Source organism: Acinonyx jubatus, chromosome E4, assembly GCF_027475565.1.
Source record: "Acinonyx jubatus isolate Ajub_Pintada_27869175 chromosome E4, VMU_Ajub_asm_v1.0, whole genome shotgun sequence".
In the NCBI taxonomy this organism is placed as follows: Eukaryota; Metazoa; Chordata; class Mammalia; order Carnivora; family Felidae; genus Acinonyx; species Acinonyx jubatus.
This window is the reverse complement of record NC_069395.1, coordinates 37,964,502-37,986,184: the sequence shown is the minus strand read 5'-3', so window position 1 is coordinate 37,986,184 and position 21,683 is coordinate 37,964,502. Positions and strand designations below refer to the sequence as shown.

General features: G+C 37.0%; 1 protein-coding gene across 4 annotated transcripts in view; it reads left to right on the top strand.

Moving 5' to 3' along the window:
- NSL1 (NSL1 component of MIS12 kinetochore complex) overlaps positions 1-17,109 on the top strand; it is a 40,142-nt gene extending 23,033 nt beyond the window's left edge. Inside the window, exons 5-7 of one of the 4 annotated variants that reach the window (XM_053209068.1) lie at positions 8,543-8,610; positions 14,868-14,929; positions 16,922-17,109. In XM_053209068.1, coding sequence (XP_053065043.1) covers positions 8,543-8,610; positions 14,868-14,929; positions 16,922-16,928 — 137 coding nt within the window. In that variant the 3' untranslated portion in view covers positions 16,929-17,109. Of the gene's footprint in view, positions 1-8,542; positions 8,611-10,124; positions 11,059-14,547; positions 14,587-14,867; positions 16,364-16,921 lie in introns of those variants that run through there. The other 3 variants (XM_053209067.1, XM_053209069.1, XM_015062904.3) reach the window with 3 other exon arrangements.
- The last annotated feature ends 4,574 nt before the right edge of the window (positions 17,110-21,683 follow it).

The window sequence follows — 21,683 nt, the reverse complement described above, 5'->3', positions numbered from 1 at the left end:
AGAGCTAGAACAAGGTTCCTAAGTCAAGACTGATCTTGAGTATTTATGGAATAAAAGACCACTATGGCTAGAGTGGGGGGAATAGAGAGGAAGAACATTACAGGAGAATGTTAGAGACTTGGCCCAGGCCAGCAAACACAGGCTAGGAGTGTGAAAATATATGGTACCTTAAGAGAGAGACATCTCTTCAGTACTAAAGATGCTGGTGAGGAGCAGGTGGGAGTGGGTACAGAGGAATATGTGTCTGCTACCCAGAAGGTGTGTTCAACAGTTATGTTCAAGTTGTAGCAAAGGGTTATCTTCTAGAACGTCATAAATCACTGCTAGTTTTTTGTTTCGTTTTCAGCAGGGGTGCTACTTTTCAATTCATGGTTCTCATTCATGCCTTTGGTTATCCCTTTAGAAAGGGATATCCCTTGGTATGCATGCTTGCTCATTTGTGCACATAAAATGCATTGAAAATAGAAAGGAAGACCTCAGTTAATGCTTTTTTGCTGGATGTCTGAATTTGTGCAGGCTTTTAGATGTTCATGTTTCCCAGTTTAGTCAGTGCAGTGACCTGAAAGCAAAACTAGGTTGATTACCCAATCTTTCATTTCCACTTTTTCATTTCCCTATGTTTTAGAAGGCAAGTGACTAGGGAAGGCAATGTCCTCAAGGGTGCCTAACTTCCACATTTTTAAGAGCAAACTTTTTTTTTTAATATCCTTGCAGCAATCCTCTGATTAGTTGTCTACCTATGAGTTTTCGTTTGTCAGTTATAACCTTTTGTGATCCTATTAGTAAAACTAATAATTGCTTCTATATTGTCTTTTTTTTTTTTTAAGTTCTTTGATGTTAATTGAAAAGACTGCCTTCTTCCCCCTGTCCTTCACTAAACATATAGTGATGACAAGGAGCTATTTTAAGTTTCTCTATAGTAGACTTGATACTTGCAGTTCTTTTGCTGACCCTACAAGTAGAAGACTTAGACATAGTTCCTCTTCTTCCCTAATAATGCCGGCTTGCTTAAGCCACTGCCAGAATATTTACAGGTAGTAACCCGCTTTCAAATGGTTATGTTTCAGAAGTTCTTATTTAATCTGAGCTTTGGAATTTGAAATACATTTTCCCCCTGAAAAAGTTCGCAAGTGGTATTTTTATAAATGGGTAAGTTTCTAGGCTACCCTTTAAAGACCATTTTTTTCCTGCAATGTAGCTGAAATACTACACATTAATGTTGAAAAATATTAGGAAAATCACATTTCAGATGTACATTAGTTCCACTACAGATGTTTAAATAGGATTTGGGGGGAACGGTTTGGATCCCTAAACACCTTTGCAGTGAGAGGGAAGTGGTGTCACAAAGATGTTCCCATGAAAGCTATGGAGAGAAGGCCATTGAGAATGCTTCTAGAGGAAGCCCATACCCAGTCTCCTACATGGCAGGTGTCAGCTCTGTGCATGTGATACATTCTTAAGTCAGATGTTTGTGTAACAGGGGTACATACATGCTTTTACTAGTGAGAAGTGAAAAATTGATTTAAAAATCTTGAGTGAGGGAGTGAAAGTTTTATATATTTTGAAATTTTCGAAGCAGATATTAATGTTGGAAAATGCTATTTTGATGCTTTTATAGGCAACATATTCACTTGTTAGTGATCATTTTTAATTGTGTGTTTGTTTTCTCCCCTCTTATAGTGCTTTTTAAAATCTTTGTGTGCTTGGTTTTTTTCCTAAAATTATTGATGTTCCTTAATTTTCAATGAAAGGAATTTAATTCACTTAAAAAAAAAAAAGGTACTATAATGTTAATAGTTAAAGCAGAGTTAACTCTAGAATTGTTCTATTTTTAGTTTTTACCAGACATAATTTATTTTTATTTCAAGAGATTTTTAATATGTTAGAACTAATTTTTGACCATTTGTTATATTCTTATGAGTGTAGTATAATTCCAGACAAAATGGTTATTTTGGAAAGTTACATATAGAACATAAAAGAGCATGTGCTTTGAATTCTAGGAAATGTGGGTTCTAGTTCTATTCTAGATCATTTCTCAGTTCTCACAGCTCTGTTTTCTTATCTATAAAAGGAGGCTGATGAAACCTGCTTGCCTCACAGGGTTACTAATGGTAATACACAAGATTGATTGTTAATGGATGCCACCCCACACTACTACAGTAATGGGCTGTTGGGATTAAGTAGACAGTTACTATGCCATTGGGTTTCTCTTCTCTGTGCTCCTATTTCCTTTCCATAGCCAAGTTTCTCAAAGAATAATCTACAGTCATCAGCTTCGCTTTTAATCTCTCACTTTTGTCAAGAAATCAGTAATATTTAGTATTTATATTGTTATGACTATGTAAGTGTTCTTCAGTATGAGTCAGGTAATCATTACTATGAGTATATTTCTTTCTTGAACAGCTTCTCATCCTCCTTCAGAATGATAATGGCTTTATTTTTCTGTTTGCTTTGTTTGCTGTTGTGTCTATCACTAATTCTTTCCCAAACACTTCAGTAGAACTATAAAATTCCTCTCAATGTGGTAAACACTTTAGGTTATCCATCAAATCCATTTTAAACCTTTTCCTTTTTCTTGGAGATATTCCTCTGGGAGGCTTTTGTCTTCCTATTCTAAGCAGGACTGGTTGCTCTCTAGGCCTGCTGCAAAACTTTTGTCCCATTTGTCCCTTTCTCATCATCCTAGGAATTTCCTGTACTTCTGTTTTGAATCCTGTTTCCTGGTTCCTGTGTTTTCTTCTTTCTTGATTTATTCCCTTGTTTTGGTGTAGCACATCCTCTACCATCCACCTCCTATTCCCACTTACCCCAGCCATCCAGCACCAGATCCTTTTTTAAGGCAACTCTTAGAGCACCTCTGAAACTTCTACTCTCCTTTCAGTTTTCCTGTTGGATTGACCTCACCCCTCTTTTGCCTCCACAGCGCACTCTTATCATAGTCTTGTTCCATCATACGTACTGAGCACCTGCTCTACATGTCAGGCATTGTGTTCAACACTTAGGGAGTCCAAGGTTAAGAGAATGATGTTCCCAAGGAAGTTCTAAAAATTAAGTTAGAACACTGGTTCTCACTGGTGGCAGTACTGCCCCCTAGAGGCAGTTTTGAAAAGTGGGGGAAGTTTTTGGTTACCAGAGTAATGGGGAGGGCACAGCTGGCATTCTATACTCAGGAGCCAGGAATACTAAATGTCTTATATGTCCAGCACAACTTCAGATTATTCCACCAGAAATTCATGTGTGAAAATCTGTTTATAATTATCCAAGTCTCTGACCTAACTCCATTTTACACTTAAACTACTCTTGGTGACTTTTACATTGTCATTGCTTGTGCTACAGATGGAGAACAGCTATTGTGTCCATCAGTGTAGGCTTATAGACAGTTTTTTTCAAAGAGGCACATGTTTATACAAAAATTAGGAATCCCTTGGGTAATAGATTATTTTGTAAATCATGCAGTAACAATGAAGAATAATATTAATTACCATATCTTATAAATAAAAGTAAGATGAGTTTCAAGAGTAAATGTTAAAAAATACTCTGTTCATTATTGTGTGTGTGTGTGTGTGTGTGTGTGTGTGTGTGTGTGTATGTTGAGGTATAACATACAGTGCACAGCTTGATGAATCTATATACACACATACACATAAACACATGCAGCTTCCTCCTCAATCTAGATATACTGAGTGTCTGTATAGTTAGGAAACATGGGACAAACTTTTTTTTTTTGAGAGAGAGAGAGAGAGAGAGAGAGAGAGAGAGAGAGAGAGAGAGAGAATCTTAAGCGGGCTTTACGCTTAGCACAGAGCCCAACATGGGGCTCAATCCAATGACCTGAGCTGATCGTGACCTGAGCTGAAATCAAAAGTGGGACATTCAACCAGCTGAGACACCCAGGTGCCCCAGGACAAACTTATTTTTAAACAGTATGCTACTTATATTTTCAAATAAGGTTCCCATTATGTTTTCATGTATACAATAAGCACAATTGAAAGTGGCCAAAAAGTCTAAAAACAAGGAAAATAGTCTATTTATTGTAGTTTTCACGTATTAACAATTGGACCCATTGTCTTAAATTTAGGAGTATTTTACCTGAAAAGGTAATTTGAGTTTAAAGAAAAAGATAGTATATTATCTGAAACTAATACATACTTATTCTGCTTCCTGACTTTATGGGCAGTCTGTACTATGTGACACTTCCAGTACCCAAAAAAGTTTTCTTATCTTCCTTTCTGGTCAGTAATCCCTAGCCATGAGAGGTAACCACTATTCTGACTTACATCATTACATCATCGTATTTCTTCAGATACTCTTTCTCTGTTTGTTAACATGTGCAGTAAAGGAAAACAGAACTAAAAAGAAACAAACAGATCTTTGCAGCCAAAGCCATGTTTTATCAGTTAACAACTTTCATACTCCCTTTTTTCCAAAGACAATTACTTAGGAGCATTTCCAAAATTTTTAATTGAAAAAGTTTCTGGTACAGTATGTAATTATTACAAAAGCAACAAAGCTGATGGAAAATATGTAATAGAAGACTTGAGACTGCTTTTAAATAGGACTAGAACCAAATGTTACTAAATTAATGGAAACATACAAAAGTAGAAATCTCATTTTTTTTTAATTAGAGGTTTTAAAATATTTATTTATTTTGAGAGAGAGAGAGAGCACCAATGAGGAAGGGGCAGAGAGAGGGAGACACAGAATCTGAAACAGGCTCCAGGCTCTGAGCTGTCAGCACAGAACCCATTGTGGGGCCCGAACCCAGGAACCGGGGACCATGACCTGAGCTGAAGTCACAAGCTTAACTGACTGAGTCACCCAGGTGCCCCTCATTTTTTTAATAGAAATGATTTTCAAATACTTGCTATTATAGGGGCGCCTGGATTGCTCAATCAGTTTAGCGTCTGACTTCAGCTCTGGTCATGACCTGATAGTTCGTGGGTTTGAGCCCTACATTGGGCTCTTTGCTGATAGCTCAGAGTCTGAAGGCTGCTTTGGATTCTGTGTCTCCCTTTGTCTCTGCCCCTCTCCCGCTCACACTTTGTCTTTCTCTCTCTCAAAATAGAATAAACATTAACAATTATTTTTTAAATACTTGCTATTATTGCCACGCTAAATATTAAAAACTATATTTTTGTATAATGATAAATTATGTGACTATTAAAAATTTTAATATGAAAAATCTATTTAAAATTCCGATTCTATTTTTGGATTGCTCCTGTTTATTCTTACTCAGAATGTATCCATAAAGAGCAACCACATATCTGCTCTATATTCTTGTTTTGGCCCAGTCTATCCTGTGTTCCTCATCACCTTTTGACAGTATGATCACTGAAATCTTTTTAAGTAAATGTATATACTGAATGTAGTCTGAATTATGGTGGAATTTCTAAGTAGGATTTAATTCCCTTATACCTTACCATGTTATAATATGGTGAATTATTTTGACATGACACTTTCAATAAGGCCATCTCATTTGTAGTAATACTGCACTTCCTAATTTTCACCATTTCAACAGCCTATACTTTGTCTTGGTAGGTTATCCATACTCCATTATTTCCTCTTTTTTTTTTTTTTGTCATATTCAAGTAATATAGACTGTTATTTCTTATAAAACACTAACTTTTTAAAAAAAATTTTTTTTAACGTTTATTTATTTTTGAGACAGAGAGAGACAGAGCATGAACGGGGGAGGGGCAGAGAGAGAGGGAGACACAGAATCGGAAGCAGGCTCCAGGCTCTGAGCCATCAGCCCAGAGCCCGACGCGGGGCTCGAACTCACGGACCGCGAGATCGTGACCTGAGCTGAAGTCGGACGCCCAACCGACTGAGCCACCCAGGCACCCCAAAACACTAATTTTTCTATTTCTGCTTATGATCTTTTGTTTTCTATGTAGAATGACTTCTAATATAAATTTTCTTAAAACCAAATTTACTCAGGATAATAGGTACAATTATTTGAGTACTTCATTATATCTGTTTTTCCTTTGTATTTTTATTTATATGTACAGAAATACGATCTTTTTTTTTTTTTTTTAGAATAGTAAAGGGGACTTTACGAAATATGTTCTAAAGGGGGAAGTTGAGTCTCAAAGGGTTGAGAAACTATTCTAAACAAATCAGTGCCATGAAGTTTTCCAGTTATTCTACTAGAACTGTTCAGGAGACTGTGGGAGTCTGTAGCAGGGGAATGCTCATTCAGGCAGAGAGTGGAATTTGTGGCAGGATCATGGAAATGTGAGGCTGTGCAGGACAAGTTTAACCTTTTCAAAAACTGGCTTGTTTCTGCGTGTCTTTCTTTTCTAACTGGTAAGTTCCTTGAGGGGCAGAGACCCTTTTTCCTTACTCTGAGTACCCAGTACTGGGCCTAGTCCATGGAAAATACATAATAAATGTTGGAAGACTCAGCAACTCCCATACAGGTATGCAAGTTTGAGGGGGAGAGAATAAGTGAGAGCCTGGCTAGAAGCCAGACTGCCACAAGAGTCCCAAGGGATGGATCACTGATACGCCATGCTCAGAAGAAAATTTAATAATTGCCTAAGTACTTTGGGGATATATCCCCTAAATATCCCCAAATCTTAAAAGATTGGAAATTAGCATATTATTCTAAGGCAAGGGTCCTTAGAATACGGGGAGATTATTAATTTGGATAGAAAAAAATACATTGTTATTTTTACTAACCTTATACTGAAATTTAGCATTTCCTTCAGTGTTGAATGTAGATCATGGTGGTAGAATTAGCAGTACCTGTAACTTTTTGCTACTAAAAGCCACAGATATTTTCAATTTTAGTTATTGCAGATACCTCACAATATTGTTGATGCTCATTATTTTCGTAAGATGGTAATTATTAGACCTGCCACTTGATCTTATTTAAATCATTAATAAAGAAGCACATGTATTACCTATCACAACACTTCAATAGTTGTATTTTAAATTTTATTGTAAAACACTCTAAAATTCTGGAGTAAGCAAAAGCGATGAATAATGACAGAAATCAGATGAGTGGTTGCTTCTTGTAGAGAAGGTTGGTTGGGAAAGGGGCACAAGGGAACTTTGTAGGGTGAAGGAAGTGCCGCATGTATGGTTTGCATATGTCAAAGGTGACTGAATATTAAACTTGAGATCTACATTTTGCTGTATGTAAATTGTACCTCACTTAAAAAAACTAACACATTTAAAACTATTCTTAGAAAGGGTCTGTAGGCTTCATCCAAGTGCCAAAGAAATCTCTGGTAGCAAAGCTGGTTAAGAACCCTTTTTCTGAGGCCATCCTGTTACCTTTGCCTTTCCCTTTCTTTGAGTACCCTCTTTCTTCCAGGTGCTTTTGCTATTCGTTTCCTTTTTTTTCCTTTTTCCTAAATGTGGTCTACATTTTTGACCTAAGGAAAGTCAGACAAGAAAATAGCAGCTATGAAAGAAATTTTTCTTGCTTGGCTTATCTGCCACTTTCTTGAAGCCAGTAAGGTTGTAGCTCTCCTAACATGGTTATATATTTGCTTAGATCTGAAGTAATTTCCAGTGAGAACTACTCTTCTAAAAACTAATTTGTAGATAATTTCAAAATGGAAGGATTTTTCTTACCCAATTTTGCTTGGAGTTTAGTAGGATTTGTGTCCTTTTATATCATTGCATATACAGTTCTGTTATGAAGTAGCCATGAACATTTATAACAAAGATTGGAAGAAAATAAAATGTATTAGGAATCAGTAAAGCACCAAGGAATTAGGAAAGAACAGATGAACCTAAGGGAAGGGAAGTAAAAATAATATAAAAACAAGGAGAGGGACAAAACATAAGAGTCTCTTAAATACAGAGAACAAACTGAGGGTTGCTGGAGGAGTTGTGGATGGGGGGATGGGCTAAATGAGTAAGGAGCATTAAGGAAGACACTTTTTGGTATAAGCACTGGTGTTATTCATAGGGGATGAATCGCTGGAATCTGCTCCTGAAATCATTATTGTACTATATGCTAACTAACTTGGATATTAATAAAAAATAAATAAATAAAATAAAAAAAAATAAACATTAAAAATTTTAAATTAATATTATTGACAATCTATTCCAGGTTTTTTTCCAGAAATTCCATCTAGTATCCTCAATACAATGTGATTGTTTATTCCAAATTCAAATGTGTTTTACGTGTATAAAATTCAGGGTAATAAATATCAAATATTAGCCTATATTTACTTTAAAATGGGATGATAGTGCTTGAAGATGTTAAATACAGTGGTAGATCACATATAGAACAAACATTAGGCTATTAGGGGCACATAGTGTTAGGACTACTCCTAATAGAACTCTTGTTGCCTATCATACCTATTAGTTTTACTCTACGGTTCTAACATTTCCGTAGTCTTTTTATCTATCTAGATAAATTTAATGGGACACTTGTTGTAATAGATTACAAAGTATGCTAAGAAAGATTGAGCTAAGGTGGGTAGTCTTAACGGATTTTTGTCCAAATAGCATCTGTGTATCTTTTATGACTTGGTATTAGATAAAGAACCTAAAATACTGTTTGGTGGTTTCTTTGCAGCCTCTCGTGTGGAAAATTTGAAATGCAGAGGAGAAACAATAGCTAAAGAGATCAGTGAAGCCATGAAGGTAAAAGCTACATGCTAAACAGTTATAAAATGAATGAAATGTGTAGCTAGGTGTACGTTTTCAACATCTATGTGTATTTTAGTCTATTGTAACAGGAATTCTCAGTAGTCTTTTAAGTAGATCTTTAATGAATTTATGAAGTGACAATAACATTCAGAATAACTACCATTTAATAGGAAGTATATGCCAATGTATCTGACTTCTTTGAAGATTGGTTATATTTTTTAATTCTGAGATTTAGCGGTCTATCAGACAGTTTTGGATAATAATGCCACCTAACACGTAGTGAGCATTTATGGGTCAGACACCATCTAACTGCTTTACATATATTATCTTACTTAATCCTTAAAATAACACTATGAGATAGGTACTGCTAATTTCTGTGTTTTACAGTTGAGAAACTGCGGCTCAGAGAGGCTCTAGATTGCCCAAGTAAATGAGTCAGGATTTACACCCTGGATATTTGGCTCCCGAGCCTTTACTTCTTTTTTTTTTTTAAAGTTTTATTTATTTAGTTTGACAGAGAGAGACAGAGAGATCACGCATGTGCACATTGGGGAGGGGTGGAGAGAGAGGAAGAGAGAAAATCCCAAGAAGGCTGCTCGCTGTCAGTGCAGAGCCCTGTGTGGGGCTCAATCTCACGAGCTGTGAGATCATGCATGACCTGCGCTGAAATCAAGAGTCAGACGCTTAACCAACTCAGCCACCCAGGAGCCCCAGTATACTCTTAATCACTGTATTATGTATGCTGCGTATTCAATTTGGAGTCTTAGTATTATAATAAAATTGTTTATCTTCTCGACATTTATTTTATGCAAACAAGAAAACATTTGGATTTCTAGTATATGAAAATTATTTTTAAAAAACTCCTGAATCTTCCTTGTTCTGATCATTTTCTATGACATTCTTTTGTGGTTTGTATTGATTCCATGATTTTCTGGTGCTCATGCTTTTCCTATTGCATGTTCTTTATCAGGAGTTAGCAAACTAGTGAGCCAGGCAAGAACCCAGCCTGCACTTGTTTTTGTAAATAAAACTTCATGTCACAGCTCTGCCTATCCATTTACTTATTGTCTGTGGCTTCTTTACATTACGATGGCAGAGTTGAGTAATTGTGACAGGGATGTGAGGCCCTTTACAGGAAAAATGTACTGATCCCTGCCTGGTCTTGATGATCGGGATTTCCAAAATACTTACTATCCTAAAATATGGAATCTCAGACATCAAATCCTTGGCTCTGAAATTCTGTTAACTTCCTGTTGCCAAAGTTTTGTTTTATTTTATTACCAGACATTGTAGGAATAGAATATATCTTTTTAGTTTTAGTTTTTGGTTAAAATCTCTCAGCATTTAAAATTGGTATTTTAAGGTAAAAGCAAATATCCATGACCCAAATAATTAGGTCTTAGAAAAGCCTTGACCTAAAGAATTAAAATCTCGAGTGTTGTATCTGTTTCTGTGTGGTTGTGTTTCAAACTGAGATTAATGTTAAGTATTACTGTTGTTTGTTTAAGTCCTTGCCTGCATTAATTGAACAAGGAAATGGATTTTCCCAAGTTTTAAAGATGCAGCCTATTATCCAGCTCCAGAGAGTCCACCAAGAAGTCTTTTCCGCTTGTTACAAGCAACCAGATGTTAAACCTGAGAGCTTTATTACACAAATAGAAACCACACCAACAGAGACTTCTACCAGGAAAGCCACTGATGTGGTACTGAAAAGAAGGCAAACTAAAGACTGTCCCCAGAGAAAATGGTATCCGTTGCGGCCAAAGAGAATTAATCTTGACACCTCTTGACAGCTTTTTGTTTATCTTGCGAGTTGAAATTCGGCACTATCAACATTTAGATTACAGCCTAATGCCTAGACAGGGCTTCCTTTAAAAAGACAAATAACTCTTTAACTAGTGATTCCTTTATACAAATATAGTAGCTCTATGCTGACATAGAATGTAATCATTGTGTTTCCTTATCATTTTGTCTTTAGTGATGAAAAGCATATTTTTTGAATATTGGCACAAAGAGATCAGTGGGTATTAAGAGTGCAAACTTTTACTGTCCTTAAATGTAATCAACTCTCGGCTACCTTACAGCTTTTGTGGAATACCACGAGTAACACATTCTATTAGATTTCTGGTGTACATCTTTCTCTGAAAAAGAGCAGTGTAACAGGTATCTTTATTTAAATGCTAAAAGTAATCCTCTGTTCTGATTAGGAGCCAGGAGCAGATGCATTTGGGTTTTGTTTTTGTTTTTGTTTTTTTCAATGCAGTTTTGACTTATCACATTGATATGCAGATGAGAAGACTGGCTTTGACTTTGTTACTCCAAGTTCAGCTAATTTGGATTTGTGGTGTTATTTTTAGGATTTTTGTGTTTTTGTTTTGTTTTGTAAGACAAAGAAGACTTATTTATATAAGACTTTCTGTTAGAAATAAAAATTGGCATGGAGCCAGTATTTCTTGTTCACACTTCTGTTCTCCACAGGCCTTTCAACTTTTAAATATTATTTGACTTAGGACTAGTAGTTTCTTTTTAGGGTTTTTCATTATTTCCACATGATTGCAGTTCAAAAATATATATCGCATTAATACATTAACAAATTGTCATTGCGGAACAAAAATAGATGTAGTCATACTGAACTATTTTACATTTAAGGATGCTTATTTATCAAGGACATAATTATTGGTAGAAGTCTGAGAAAACTATGTTGCCTATACTTCTAACATTTCACTACAGTTTCTTATAGCTCTTACTGTACCTCTTTGTCACAGTAATACAATGCAGACAGGGCCATCTAACTTTTCTCCTTTTGAAGACTGTACGACTTCATTCACTTGCAGAGGAATTTACTAATCATGAGGTTGGAAAATCTGTACTTCCCTTGTTTATTATGACTTAATCATAAAATGTCTAAATGTGACAGAAAATCTGTCTCATTGAAGAAAATTTATAAAGCCACTGTATTTCACTCTGTATTTTAATGTTACAATTTGATATCTGTATATTTGTAACAGCAGTGTGTTTTTTATTAAAATAATGTACAAAGAACTGAAATCTTAAAACTATGTATTTTTTAATTATCTCAGGCATCTTGAGCTCAGCTTTAGTTGAATGGTAAATAAGCATCCTGCATTTCTCAACATACTAAATTTCACTTTAAAGTTGTTATGAGGCTACAGGAGCACCTGGGTGGTTCAGTCGGTTAAGTGTCTGACTTCAGCTCAGGTCATGTTTTCGCAGTTCGTGAGTTCGAACCCCATATTGGGCTCTGTGCTGACAGCTCGGAGCCTGGAGCCTGCTTTGGATTCTGTGTCTCCCTCTCTCCCTGTCCTTCTCCTGCTGGCACCCTGTCTCTGTCTCTCTCTCAAAAATAAACATTAAAAATTAAAAAAAAAATTAAATTGTTGTGAGGCTACAGAATATTGCTATTCTAATATAGTGCTAAGTTTTTTATGGCATAAAATTCTGTATGAGGTGTTTCACTTCAATAGCCTATAAACAATTGTTAACTTTCCTGGATAATTGCATTGATGATTATATAAGAAAATGTCTTCCTTTTTTTAAGATGTCTATTTACTTATTTTTGAGAGAGAGAGAGAGACTGCATGAGTAGGGAGGGGCAGAGAGAGAGGGAGACAGAGAATTCGAAGCAGGCTTGAGGCTCTGAGCTGTCAGTGCAAAGCCTGATGTGTTGCTTGAACTCACAAACCATAAGATCATGACCTGAGCCAAAGTCAGATGCTTCACCAAGTGAGCCACCCACATGCCCCTAAGAAAATGTCTTCCTTTTTTAAGAGATACATATTGAGATACATAGAATTTAATGACTTCATGTCTTGGATTTTCTCAGAAATATGTCAGCAAAGAAAAAAAGAATAGATTAAGTAAATGTGGCAAAAATCTTAATAATAGTGGATCTGTATAATGTATCCATTCCTCTACTCTTTTTTTTTTTATTTTTTTTAACGTTAATTTATTTTTGGGACAATGTGAGAGACAGAGTGTAAGCAGCAGAGGGGCAGACAGAGGGAGACACAGAATCTGAAGCAGGCTCCAGGCTCTGAGCTGTCAGCCCAGAGCCGGATGCGAGGCTCGAACTCACGAACCGTGAGATCATGACCTGAGCTGAAGTCGGACGTTTAACTGACTGGGCCACTCAGGCGCCCCATTCCTCTACTCTTTTGTCTGTTTGGAAATTTTTATAATTAAAAGAAAAAAAAAAGTTTGTTATACCTTAAAGGTCCCAGACAACTGAAACTTGAAATCCCTCAGAGAGCCCAAAGTTCCACTCCACAGTTATAGGAGAGTTCCGAATCAAAGACCACTGGACAAGACAGTATGTTGCCATTTTTAACCAGGATAAGCATGGCTGATACAAGTAAAAGTATTGGTTAAGTATATGTTTCTAAGAGAGATTAGAAGTATTTTCTTCTAAGAAGAGAGATTGAATTCCTGCATAAAGCATGAATTAGCTAAGATGATGAAAAGGAAGAAAATCTATAGTTGTAGGCAGTATTGAAGGAAAACAAAATCAAACATCAGCCTCCTTGTGGTATGAAGAAGGCTGGGTTGCATGGAGTCTTAAAATTTCCTTTAAACAAAAAACAAAAACGAAAGTACAACACAAGAAGGTCAAATCCAGTTCCAAAGGAGAGAAAACACATTAAAGCAGCTGATTTCTGGAAGAAGTGAAGGAAAATCTGTTTTCCATACTTCAGCCATTACAAACTATATTGGTGTACTTGAGCTGCTGTAACAAAATATCAGACTGGGTGGCTTCAACAACAGAAATTCAATTTCTCATATTTCTGGAGGCTTGAAATCCACGATGAAGAGGCTGGCAAATTCGGGGTCTGGTGCGGTCTCTCTTCCTTTGTGTATACGTAGGGGTAGAAGTGCTGGTATCTCTTCTTGTGAGGACATTAATCCTATTGGATCAGAGCCCCACCCATATAACCTCATTTAATCTTAAATTATTCCCTTAGAGGCCCCGTCTCCAAATAGAACCACACTGGGGGTTAGGGCTTCAACTAGGGATTTTGAGGACATGCAAATACTCAGTCCATAACAGTAGACAACAGAAATTTTATCCTAGCCCCCTTTCTCTGGGTCTTTATGGCTTGGGCTGCAATGGAGAACAAAGCCAATAAAATAAAACTTTTTGTTGGCTTCAAAATATGGCTATCTCAGACTGAATTTGTTTGACTTCTTTTGAAGGCTATGGTTTTTCCTTCTCTGCCTTCACGTTGATTCATCCATTCAACAAATACACGTTAGGCACCTACTCAGTTCAAAAGTCAGGTTCAGAGCATAGTCTCAGAGCCAGATCATCTATTGGTTTTGTTTTGTTTTTTTTTTTAATTTTTTAATGTTTATTTATTTTTAGAGAGAGTGTGAGCGAGGGAGGGGCAGAGACAGAGGGAGACACAGAATCCGAAGCAGGTTCCAAGCTCTGAGCTGTTAGCACAGAGCCTGATGCAGGGCTTGAACCCATGAACCATGAGATCATGATCTGAGCCGAAGTCAGATGCTTAACTGACTGAGCCACCCAGGTGCCCCTATTGGTTATTATTAAGAGTTAAATAACATTGGGCAAGTTACTTAACCTCTCTGTGTTGCTGTCTTCTCTAATGTAACATGGGAACGATGTTAATATTATTATGTGAAGTAACTGTGTTCATAATATAAAATCCTTAGACTACTACTTGGCACAAAGTTTACATAGTGAGCATGCTGTAAGCACTATTAATACTTGGTTTGATGAAGGAAATGAAAACGTTCATAGGATAAACATTGTCTTCAAGAAGTTTATATTCTAGTGAAGAGAATGACCATATGAACAATGATCATGCAAAGCAGTAAATGCTATATAGATGTATATGTGGCAGACTTTGAGAAGTCATGGAAGTCTTTGCGGAGGAGGTGACATTTCTGCAGTTTTGGATATTTTAGGCAAATAATCAGGATTCCTGGCAATGTGAAGGGAATATCCCAAGGCTGGTGGTTGTCAGACCAAATGCATGGTGTACTGAGGACCATCAGGTAAGGCTTGATGTATAGGTCTTGTCTAAAAAGATTTGTTATAAGGAAAATTAAAAAAAGAAAACAAAAACTTGTCATAGGTGAACTTGAACAGAGGCAGGGTCAGCTCTTAAGAACTTTGTACATTTTAGAATTGGTGATGAGAAGCCATTAATTTTGACAAAGGAGGTGAAAGGAAATGGAGATCTATTGAATCCATTTTTCTCCTTGTGTAGTATTTACCCCAAAACAGCAAGAGTAAGAGAAACACACACTCGTCTTCTGAAGAAACCAAGAGGTATGTTGCCCAGACCATAGCATATGAAGAAGGAATGTGTATGGAGGAAAGAGTAATGAATTAGCAGGTCAGAGGAAGATCAAGTCTAAGTGTCTGCAGAGAGAGACATTGGTAAGAGAAATTTGCCAATTTGCTCCCAGAATTTCTAGAACACTGAAGAATGGAGGACACTGCAAAAGTCTGAGATGAGATAGAGGAACCTAAAAATGAGATCATGTCCCCCCTCCACTCACTGTCAGTAATTGCCTCTGCCAAAGGAACTTACTTTCTGGAGAAAATTGAAATAAAGAGTCCCTGGACAGTAAGGGTGAAACTCAGGGGGGAAAAAAAAGGTCAGAATAAAATGTTCCATTGGAATGGTAAGACTTGGAAGTTCCAGAATACTAGCAGTTTGGCTCATGTATCTTAGACAATCCTGTAGAGAAATTGAACAACCTATACAGATAGTGGTATTTGGAGATCCCAAACCACATGTCCAACTGACCACTCCAGTAACCCTACTGTAGCGCCATTTAGTGCCTAAGTCCCACTTACCTAGAACTTCCAGAAGCATTTTTGTATTTCACTTTCAAAAGTAAGTGGACATAATAAAAAACTGGAAGCAACCCAAATATCCATCAGTAGTAGAATGAAAAAATAAATTATAGCATATACTTATAATGAAACCCAACACAATTTTTTTTAATGAATTACTGATATACACACAACATGGATGAATCTCAAAGACATTATGTTGCATAAAAGAAGCCAGGCACAGAAGAGTGCATACGGTGTATGAAATCAGAATAGGCAAAACTAATCTATGGTGGTTATGCATGGGGAGAGGGGAGATATTAATTGGGAATAACCACTAGGAATTCTTTTAGGTGAAGGAAATGTCCTAGATCTTGCTCTGAGTGTTGTTCACATGGCTGTATACATATGTGTAACTATTTAGCTATACACTTATTTATGCATTTTATATAAGTTTTAAAAAATAATAAATATACAAATTGAGATTCACCAGACATTTGAGGAAAGTCTAAATGCAGAGACCAAAGACTGAGTCCCATAAAGGCAGTAATCTTTGTTCTGATGTATCCCAAGCACCTGGAAAAGTACCTGGCATATGATAGTTTCTCAATGCATATTGATTAACTGAATGAATGAAAACAAGAACACAAAAACCAAAGAGAAAATAGGACCTCAGAAAAGCCAGAGATAAATACAAAACAAAGTTCCAGAATAATTGCTATCCTCCCAGAGGTAACAAGATATTCCATTCATTAAAAAAAAAAAAAAAAAAAAGTTCTCAATATTCCATTCATTTAAAAAAAATTCTTGAAAATTAAAGGTGTAAAAGTTGAAAGAATTTCGGTGTGAAGGCTGGAAGATAATAATGAAATTTTCCCAAAAGTAGAACCAGATTAAGAGATGACAATTTAGAAAAAATAAGAGTAAAGAGAATAAATTCAGAGGGTCCAATATCTAATTGATACCCTTTTCAAAAAAGTGCAGAAAAAAATCCAGGAGTCAAAATTCTTAAACATAATGCAGTTACCATATGACCTAGCAATTCAACTCTAAGTTCTAAACCTCAAAGAATTGAAGACATGTCTACACAATAATTTGTACATGAATGTTTGTAGCAGCAACTCAAATGTCTATCAACTGATAAGTTAATAAAATATGGTATATCCAATTGATGGGATATTATTTGGCAATAAGTACGGTACATATTAACAATGTGGATGAAACTTGAAAGCATGCTAGGTGACAGAAGTCACTCACAAAAGACTTTTGTGCAATTCCACTTACATGAAACCTCTAGAATTGGCAAATCTATAGGAACAGAAAATTGATTAGTGGTTGCCTAGGGATGGAGGAAGGGAGAGGTTAGGAGGAATGGGGAGTGTATAGGGTTTCTCTTGGGAGTGATGAAAATGCTCTAAAATTGACATGGGCAGGGGCACCTGGGTGGCTCAGTTGGTTAAGTGTCTGACTTTGACTCAGGTCATGATCTCATGGTCCATGGATTCAAGCCCCGCATTGGGCTCTGTGCAGACAGCTTGGAGCCTAGAGCCTACTTGGGATTCTGTGTCTCCCTCTCTCTCTGCCCCTCCCCTGTTCACACTCTGTTTCTCTCTCAAAAATAAATAAACATTAAAAAAAACATTGATGTTGGTGGTGGTTGATTGGTGAATACACTAAAACCCATTGAACTGTACCTTTAAATGAGTGAATTAATATGGTATGTGAAATATATCTCAATTTAACAAGAGTAAAGAAATAGAAATAATATAAGACACTAGCCCCAGATGGATTCCAAAATTCCGAAAGGAAAAGGCCCCACTGAGTATTCAGCACAAGGAATGAAAAAAGACAAGAAACAAAAAACCAAAATCACCCATACCAAGGCCCATCACTGAGAAATGTTAGATAAAGAGAAGTTCCTAAAAGCTTCCAGTAGAGGGAAAAGATCATAAAGAGACATTGGCATGGCATCAAACTACTAAACACTAATTTTTAATCTAGAAGTCTCTGGAGCAATATAACCTGGAAACTCTCAGTATAAATGATTTGCAACCTAGCAATCTATACCTAGCCAAACTATCAATCAAGTGAGAGGTTAACCTAAAGCCATTCTCAAACATGCAAAATCTAAATAAGTATATATTTAAAAAATATATTTTTGGAGGCACCTGGGTGGCTCAGTTAAGTACTCTTGATTTTAGCTCAGGTCATGATCTCAGGGTCATGAGACTGAGCCCCAAGTTGGGCTCTGCACTGGAGCCTGCTTGAGATTCTCTTTCTGTCTCTGCCCCTCCCCCCTTTTCTAATTTTATAAATATATATATAAATTACATATATATGTAATTTATATATATATTATATATGTAATATATGTAAATATATTTACAATATGTATGTAAATATATTTAAAATATGTAAATCATATATTATATAATTTACATATTTATATTATATTTTATATATAATTTACATATTTATATGTATAAATATATAATATATATTATAAATATATATAAATTATATTTAAATATAAATATATATAAATATAAATATATTATAAATATATAATATAATATATATAATTATATATTATATTATATATTATATATATTATATATTATATATATTATTATATTATATATATTATATATATATTACACACACACATATATATATATATTTAACCCCAAAAACATGCTGTTTGGGACACTGCTAGTGAATGTGCTCTGCTACATAGGGTAAACAATAAAGCAGCAACCATGGGGTCTAGCAAAGAGGCTACAAGATGGAGAGTGGCAAGCTCAAGTCCACAGGACACTTCAGCAAATCTGGAGAAGAGTCCAGTCAGACCAGGTTGGAATATGAATATGTAGGACTAGAGAAGAGTATTTTCAGGAAGAGGAAATATAACTGACAAAATGAGTGATGGTTTACCTGGAAAATTGTATAAAGGAGATATTATGTGGTATTCAGATGTTCAGAGAAAGAAAAAAATCAGGCAATTATTCACTATAGTAAAAGCAGAATATTGTACAAGAAAAGAAATGTAGTCATAGTCACAAATGGGCCTCACAGTGACCCGTATTTATATAGACAATAAGGAACACCTCAAATCTGAATTCAGTAAAAAATTGGAAGAGTTCTATTAGGATGAAAGGATTGGGAATTAGTAGAGGAAGGACACTGGGCAGTCAGGGCAGATAGTGGTCAACACACTGGAGCAGCTAGGGTGACAGGGACTGGGCACAGAGGGAGCTTCAATGCCAGCCAATATAGAAGTTCATTTTGTAGAGTTGAAACAACTCATTTGGTTGTAACTGTGTCACCTGAATATCAGCCATGAAATGGGAATGCTGGGGAGTGAAATCTTCACCACTATGAAAAGTCAGTGCATGATCTCTGAAATAGCTGAATCAAAGGACAGCATAATGTGGACATTATTCAAGTAAATACCAGAAAAAAGAAAAAAGAAGAAAAACAGCTAAGAGAGTGGAAAGTGAATGAACCCAGGTGGGTGAAGCAGGTCAAGGGACTGGTGTTTTTTGCTTATAAGCCTTATAGATTTGATTCTTTATGTGCATGTAATACTTGCATAAAAATAAATTTGATTTTTAAGTGATTTAAAAACTCACACAGTATGGAAGTGAATATGAATAATCTTTGACTCTATCTTCCATTCTCCCTATCATTAAGAATTAAGAGACAAATTACACCCCAGGGGCTTTTACAGGGTTTCAGTTCCATTATCTCAGTATATTTCAGATAAGACTTGTAGATTTTGTTTTTAGCTGAGGGTTTTAGTTTTGGTTTCTTTGGAGGGTTGGGTTTTTTTCTGACCTATTGTTTTGCAAATAGATTCCATTATCAAGCCTCTACATACCAAAATGATGAAAAAGTATCTTTCTAGAGAACCACTGGAGACGTTGGTGAGATTTTATGAAAGGATTTGGGGAAGCTAATGTTCTATTCCTTTGAAACTTCAGAGCTCAAGAGTCCTCCCATAATTCATTGCTTGTACCCTGTGGGCTTTTCACTAATATTGGTTGAATGAATGAATGATTTCATACTACAAATTTCTGACTTGTCAGTTCCCCCTAGATCACAGTCTCACACGTTAATGACTTAGCATTCATGTTCATATTCATTATTAATTGAGGTTAGGAGATGGGCTAACTACCACGAGAGGAGGGGAGTGGAGATATGGAAGGGGGTGGGGTCTAAGGGATCTAAGAGACTGGCAAACTTGGCTGAATGAGAGCTTTAGAGTCTCCTGGCTACTGAAGCTGACGTCTAATCCCCATATCCCTGAGGATGTCAGAGCAGAAGGTGGCATTCACACCCCTCGGATTGACTCCATGGTTCTAGCAGATGTATTTTCCCTCCAGCCCTCCTTTCTTTTGGTTGTATTCCTTTGACTTCTGTGTGGCCTGGCGTAGCCAGAGAAGACAACCTGACCCCTCAGGGTCCCCTGGTCTGGCTAATCCCCATGTCTGTGAAGGATCAGTCTGTATTTTCACGCCTCATTCAGAGAATGGCTCCCATGCCTTTGGGTTCCTACCTAGTCACAGATTTTAAGGCCTCCCTTGCTGCCCACATGTGCGGCTCTGTGGCCCACTCCTGCCATGATGGCCCTGGAGCTCTCTGTCCATTTCTGTTCCTGGTGCTACCTTGATGGGAATCCTCTCCGTGCCCCTCCTCACCAGTTGGTAAGTATACAAAACTTGAGCATTTCACTTTTTTTGTTCCTTCAAACTCTTCTGAGGTTTGGTTTCCCCATGAATCAGCCAGTGGTTACCCTCCCTCTCAGAGTCCTTGCTGGCTGCATCACCCAACTGCCTCTCTGTCCTCCCCTGCCCTTGGCTGCACCGTTGGTTTGGTGACTTTTTCCTGGGTTAGAGCTTCCTTGCCCCTTTGTTCCTGCATTTCAACCTCCTTTTCTTTTGAGTCATTTTGCAGCTCAGCATCTCCCAGGATAGTAGGTAGAAAAAGGAGAAGAAGGATGCATTGATCTGTGTATCTTGCTTCATTTCTCTCCCTGATTAAAAAGGAAAAAAAAATGGTGGGCAAAAGGTTAAAATAAATGTGGGTATGAACTTTTGCTGACATCTGCCCACCTCTGATCCTGTGTGGGTATAGAAATTAGGGGATCACAGGGGCAGAATAATAACATTTGGACAACTTGTAGGACACCTCTGCTCCAGGTCCCGAAAACCCCACCCTCAGAGCCTTGTGGTCTTTCCCACTTACGTGTGAAACAATATTTTAAAATTATTTTTCATACATGCATTCTTTTATTCCATAAATGCCCAGCGGATCCAAATAGTGTGCTAAGGTATGTGTGGATATGCACATGGCATAGAGCCTTCCCACAAGCAGTCTGCCGTTGGTCATGAGAGAATCCAATAGAGTGGTACAGGGGGAGTGGAGGGAAAGATCCAGGAGTGGGGGGGGGGGGGGGAGGGGGGGACACATCTTACTGTTTGCTGGGGTTCTAGGGTCCCAGAAGGAAGGTGAGAGCGAAACCCATAGGTTTCTGAGACTTCTGAGGAATTAGCTACTAGCAAGAAATTGGCTTCAGAAGCTATGATGGAGTACTAAGGAATTCCTATACTTTACTGGCAAATTTTGATACCGCAATTTCTCTTTGTTGTTATAAGCCCAACCCAAGAGATTTTATTTTATTTTTTTATTTTTCTAAAAATTTTTTAAAAATGTTTATTTATTTTTGAGACAGAGAGAGACAGAGCATGAACAGGGGAGGGTCAGAGAGAGGGAGACACAGAGTCTGAAACAGGCTCCAGGCTCTGAGCTGTCAGCACAGAGCCCGACGCGGGGCTCGAACTCACAGACCGTGAGATCATGACCTGAGCCAAAGTCGGATGCTTAACCGACTGAGTCCCCCAGGCGCCCAGGACTGTTCTTTTAAAGGAAATCATCAGATTTGGCAAATGATTGCTTCTCTAGAAATACTGCTTATTAAGATGAATCCTCATTTCTTTTGTCCTCTACACCCAAAGGGAAGAAAAGTTCAAGAACACAAATAAATGTTTCATTCTTTCTGCCTAGGTGATGGACTCTGTGACCCCTATCTCCCAACCCTAGCACCCCCAGGCTGCCCTCCCTGAAACACTGGACTTAATTTGCTGGGAGTTCTGCCCAGACTCCTTTCTCCCCCTTCCACTAGCTGTTATCTGAGTCACAGGGAAAAGAAACAGAAGAGGGATAAGCTGAGATGTGGCAA